At 38.7% G+C, this 6066-nt stretch overlaps 1 protein-coding gene across 1 annotated transcript; it reads right to left on the reverse strand.

Annotated features, from left to right (window-relative positions):
• Nucleotides 1-4695: 4695 nt before the first annotated feature.
• LOC132242310 (olfactory receptor 4C15) lies at nucleotides 4696-5634 on the reverse strand. The gene has a single exon (XM_059711210.1). It carries the CDS (start codon nucleotides 5629-5631, stop codon nucleotides 4696-4698), a length of 936 nt encoding a protein of 311 aa, XP_059567193.1. The 5' UTR covers nucleotides 5632-5634.
• Nucleotides 5635-6066: the final 432 nt, after the last annotated feature.

Here is a 6066-nt window from a genome sequence, read left to right on the forward strand (position 1 = left end):
AGGAATCAAAGCCAAAAGGGGGAAATGTGCATGTGGGGAAACGAAGGAGGAAGGGGGAATTAAGGGCTGAGACAGAAGAAAGAAAACCCACAGTGCAAAGCGAGCATAAACCCATGTTAAAGATAAAGAGTAATTTGCCCTAGGATTTCACTAGACAATTTTGCTTTGCTCTCTCCCACTCCTCATATTACCCCTTTCTCCAACCCCAGAAAGAGGATGTGATTTTGGGCTGTAAGTGGGGTGACAGTGGGTCCAACATTATTATCATTAATATTAGAACAATTGACATCATAGTATTATAGAATCAGAGTAACGATCAGTATCAATGCATACTGATTGCCTATTATCAGTATGCACCTCTATGATTTTCCTGTCCCTACGCTTTGCAAGTCAGAAATCTGCAGGTATAAGATACTACACCTCTACTCCCTTCGATGTACCCCGTTTGCAGTAAGAATCGGGCCTAAGACAGTGCTGCCTCAAGCAGAAGCCAGTGAAAGTTGGGGAGCCCTGGTGTGTCCGAATCTCCTCATCACCCTCAGGAACATATTCCTGGAACTCCCCGTTTTCCAAGAGACAGAACTGCATGATGGCAACTGCCCTAAAACCCAGTCCTGAGTGGGAGGCAAGAAAAGGGAAATGGTGCAGTGCGGCTTGAAGACTCACCTTTAAAAAAAGAGGTGATATCCAACAGAGAGCTCATAGTTTTCACTCTTCCAGTTCTGATCTATTTTACATGCGTTTGCAACATGCAAATTGTACTTCAAATGGATCTGCCTGGCTTTCTGTTGCAGGATCTATGGGGAGGGGACATAGTCCATGGATGGTCAGCTCTTCCTAGAAAATGTGAACTAGACTCTCCAAAAGGGCCTGGAACACCCGCAGAGAGTTTCTTACTTCTACTCTTAGAACTTCCGAGAATAAAAAGGAAATATTCCCACTACTCTGTGGTAGAAACTTCTCTAAAGCCAGGTCTAGGACTCCAAAACATTCCCCTGCAGAGCACATGAATTAAAGAATTCTTCTTCCTTCATGAGATATTTATAGGTATTTCATCAAAGTTCACAAAACAAGCCTCTGGAGAGATGAGGACTCCACCCTTCCCACCCAAACTTGACGGATGGCTCAGTGAGTTAATCAGCTCAATTAATCCTGGATCACAGCAAACCATGGGGCCAGTTCACCCCAAACAAGGCTGTCAGTGGACAGATCCTGTCCTCAGAGCTCCCCTCCCCTCCTACTCTGCCCTAAGGGACTCTTCCCATTTCAGTTATCAAATGCTCCACCCATGCACCTGCTCTAAGGAAAAACCATGCTTTCTAAGTCACATTGAGGCATAGACTACTAAAAGTTACCAAAGGCTCTGTCCTTCAAGTCAAATTTTTTCTAATGGCAGACAAAGCTCTGAGCCCAGGAGAAGGTTCAAACAGATAGGATGTAATTGCATTCTGGCTCCATCATTTGTTTCTTGACTGTAGTCAAGTTTCTTCTCCAAGTTTCCTATTCTAGAAAATGTTATCATTAAAAATAATAATTATGACAAGTCATAATGATATTCATAAAATATAATATAAATAATATAAATAATTATAATGAAAACTATTCATCAAAAGTTCTATCATTTCTAAAATAATGTGAAGTAAGTAAATCAGTTGGTAAAGGAAGGAAGAAGAAAGAGAAAATGAAAAAAACTTTTTTACATATTTTTATTTATAAATTGATTTCTTAAGTATAATTTATATACAATAGATACACTATTTTAAAAGAATAGGAAATGAGTTTAGACAAATGTATACACATGTATAACTGTCACCACATGGTAGGAGTTTATCGATTTCATTCTTCTATTCACAGAAGCAGATTTTAGCTTTTTGTGTTCTCTTAATATTTATATATTTGTTTGTCTTCTGCTCTTTATTATTTGGTTTTATTTTTATTTTTTAATAGTCAATGTTTTTATTTAGCACAATGCTAGTAGTTGCCATCTTTCCTGTTTTCTGTTTTCTTAATTAAATTTATGGAGGTGACATTGGTTAATAATGTTATATAGGTTTCTTTTTTTATAGACACAGAATTTATTTTTTAACCAAATAAGTGGCATAGTGAATTTTTATTTTTTATTTTTTATTAAATATATTGGGGTGACATTGGTCAATGTGATCATATAGGTTTTAGGTGTGGGGTTCTCTGAATAAGATTATATAGGTTTCAAGTGTACATTTCTATGACACATCGTCTGTACATCACATTGTGTGCCCATCAATCAAAGCCAAATCATCTGTCACCATATATTTGACCTCCTTTACCCTTTACAACCCCTGACCCCCTACCCTCTACTCTGGTAGCCACTATACTGTTGTTTGTGTCTATGAGTTTCAGTTTTATATCCCCCATGTGAGTGAAATCATATGGTTCTTAACTTTTTCTATCTTATTTCACAGCATGTTATTCCCAAGGTCCATCCATGTAAATGGCAGTATTTCATCTTTTCATTTGGTTTTATTATACAGTTCCTTCTGAGAATATGAAGGCAGTCTGTTCCAAGTCTCCCAGCTTCTGGTGGTATGCTGGAGTTCCTTGGCTTATAGATTCATCACCCCAATTTCCACCTTCATCTTCAAGTGGCATTTCCCTTGTGTGCATCTGTCTCTGTGTCCGAATTTCCCCATTTATAAAGACACCTTTCATATTTGATTAGGGCTCATCCCAATGACCTTATCTTAAATTGATGGTCACATTCACAGACATTGGGAGTTGGACTTCAACATCGTTTGTGGGGATGCAATTCAATCCATAGCAAAAAGTGCTCTTCAAAAATTCATAATTTCCCAATTCCACACTCCAGAAGTAACTGTTAGTCCCTTACATATTCTTCCAGATTTTCCTATGTAAAAAACTGGATCATTTTCCATCATTTCTAAAATTACAGCAATATAGCACAGATTCCTAATAAAACTCTAAATTGAAGCATAATATAATTTACTTAGATAATAAATTTAAAGTTAGGGTGTACTTTTATTACTAATTTAGCACAATATTTTTTTTATATTTTTACTTCTTACACATCATCTGTTTGAATTATGTGTGATGAACTAGAGATGTTATAATAATTACAAGCTCTGATTGGCAGTTATAATTATCTATGATGACTATAAAATGAATAATGGAGTAATTATTACTTAATTTCAATAGTTTAAGGTCCTAATAAAAGACAAACAACAAAAGGAGGGAGCTTTTTGCTATGAAGACAGGAAGAGTGAGCAAAATATCATAAGAGGAGAAACATATATCAGTTCAGGGAAACATGGAGATGATCTCCATAAAAATTACACTATTATTAGATCAAAAAGTTGTAAGAGGTAAAATTATGGACAGATATTGGGCAATCATGAAAGCCAGGTCATGCAATTTTATTTTGTTTTATTTTGCATAAGCAAAGAGAAGATTTGGGAACATGAAAAAACAGGAAAGCAGGTCTTGACAAAATGTATGTATTGGGTCAGACCAACACCACCTCAGAGTTTTATCATTGAATTCAATCATTATTTCCTAACACTCTTGCACTATCCTAACTCTCTCATCTGAGTGACATCCCAGTAATAGAGAATTCTGTTTTCCCTTCTTTAATTCTTACTTTTACCTGCTGAAATCTAAAACAGTCCAAATATATTTGATACTAAAAAAACTTCCTTTTTTTCCAGATAGACATCTTCCTCTATTTCCTATTCACCTATATTACTGTTACTAAATATATATTTAATTGAATAATACAATCCTAGATTATATATTATTCTTATATAATCTTATTCAAACAATTTTCACTTTCGTTATTTTATTTGACCTGCACATTACTTTGCAAGGTAAGTATGCCTTGTTCTTTCAATGTACAAAGTTTGACCTGTTATACAGAAAGTTTTCTAAGCACTCTAAAATTAGAGTGGGGTGCTACTAGATAGCCTCTCTCTCTAGCATTCACCACTCATGTCACATAAAACATCAAGCCCTGACCACACAGATTGCACCCTAGAAAAGAGAAACCCTGAGCCCTCCTAGAAGGATGCCAATGGATGCCTACATTTTCTGTTCTGACTCCAAAATCAATACTGTAAACTGCATAGTGAGCCAAATATCAAAGTAGAAAATAGATACCTACATGATTAATAGAAAGAAGAGGAAAGAGAAGAAAATGACACTGAAGTTAGAGCAGGGGAGAGGAGAGTGAGAGTGAGCAGACCCAAGGAAAGAAGAGTCAGGGGGTAGAATACAGAAAGACAGAGAGAGGGGAGAAAATATATATAGGAGGATAGTTTGATCCAAGATTTCATCACAGAATTCAACTTCTTTCTCCATGACCCACTGTAATATCACTAACCCAAAACCAAATATGGGGTAGAACAAGGGTTCCCAAGGATCTTGAAAAACCCAGCTGTGGAATAAGTGCTGCTTTATCTTATATTCTGTCCAGATTCTCTTCAAGTGAAGGGGCTTCCCCCAAGACAGAAAATTCTGCCAAGCTGGCCTCAATGCCATGCACGGTTTATTGGCCCCTCTGTGAGCAGAGATGCTTTTGAGAGTGTTGAGGCCAGGAAAGACTTAGGGACCCTGGACCACTCTGATCATTCATTGCAGGAAACACTCTCAGCAGCTCCATCCCACCTGCAAGTCACACTGAGTGTAGATGCCATCAGATCAGTCTTATCTTTCATTGCAAACCACCATCATTCTAGTCCACACTTTCCCCATGGCATTTTTCACTTCCTTATTTCTGAAGGTATAAATCAGAGGATTGAGCAAGGGCGTTAGGATGGTGTAAAAAATTGCCACCATTTTGTCAAAGGAGAAAGCAGATGGGGGTCGGGCATACACAAATATGCATGGGACAAAGAACAAAACCACAACAGCAATGTGAGATCCGCAGGTGGAGAGAGCTTTCCACTGCCCTTCAGCACTGTGGGTTCTCAGAGAGAAGAAGATGACACCATAGGATATAAGCAACAAAGAGAAGATGATGACACAGATAAACCCACTGTTGGCCACCACCAAAAGGCCAAAAACGTGAGTGTCAGTGCAGGCCAGCTCAAGTAATGGGTACAAGTCACACATGAAATGATCGATAACGTTGGGGCCACAGAAGGGCAGCTGGAAAGTAAAGAGAATTTGTATCGTGGAATGCAGGAAGCCCCCCGTCCAGGCCACCCCCACCAGAATGCTGCACAGCCTCCAGGTCATTATGGAAGAGTAATGCAAGGGCTTGCAGATGGCCACATAGCGGTCATAGGCCATGACTATGAGGACAATCACCTCCACCCCAGCAAAGAAGTGTTCAGCAAAGAGCTGGGTCATGCAGCCTTCAAAGGAGATGGTCTTTCTCTCATAGAGAGAGTCCACGATCATCTTTGGGGCAATGACGGTGGAGAAGCAGGCATCCAGGAAAGACAGGAAAGCCAAGAAGAAGTACATGGGGGAGCCCAGGAGTGCTGGGCTGCTGCTGATGGTCACCACAATTAGCAGGTTGCCCCCAACAGTTGCAATGTAGCCGAACAAAAATATAACAAATACCATTTTCTGAACATTGGGATTCTGTGAAAGCCCCAGGAGGACGAACTCAGTTACAAAGCTTTGGTTTTGCATGATTTCCAAGGAAAAGCGAAATGCAACCAGATAAAATCTGCAATTATGAGAACAAGTTCACCTGGGACCAGTTTATGATACCATCATAGCACAGTCATCAAGTTGGTGCATCTATATGAAAAGCTGATCATATGCTTCTGTCATAATTGAGAACACAAAATTAGAAATTTGTTAAAGGTGGTAGTGGGAGGTCAGACAGAATTCAGCAGGAGATAAACTATTAAATACTTCAAAATGGATACAACTTTAATATAGGAGAAGGGAGGTATTCACATATGGTAGGGATGAAACACCGTTTTTATCTCAACTGCCAGCTCTGATCATTTAGTAGTGGTTTCCCAGAGGGAATTATTGAGGAAAATTCTGAAGCTGCATCCAAATTCTAAGGACAGAGAACTGTCACTTATTGGTCATCGGTGTGGAAAGCAAGCAGGG

The sequence above is a fragment of the Myotis daubentonii genome, chromosome 9 (assembly GCF_963259705.1).
Source record: "Myotis daubentonii chromosome 9, mMyoDau2.1, whole genome shotgun sequence".
Taxonomy (NCBI): Eukaryota; Metazoa; Chordata; class Mammalia; order Chiroptera; family Vespertilionidae; genus Myotis; species Myotis daubentonii.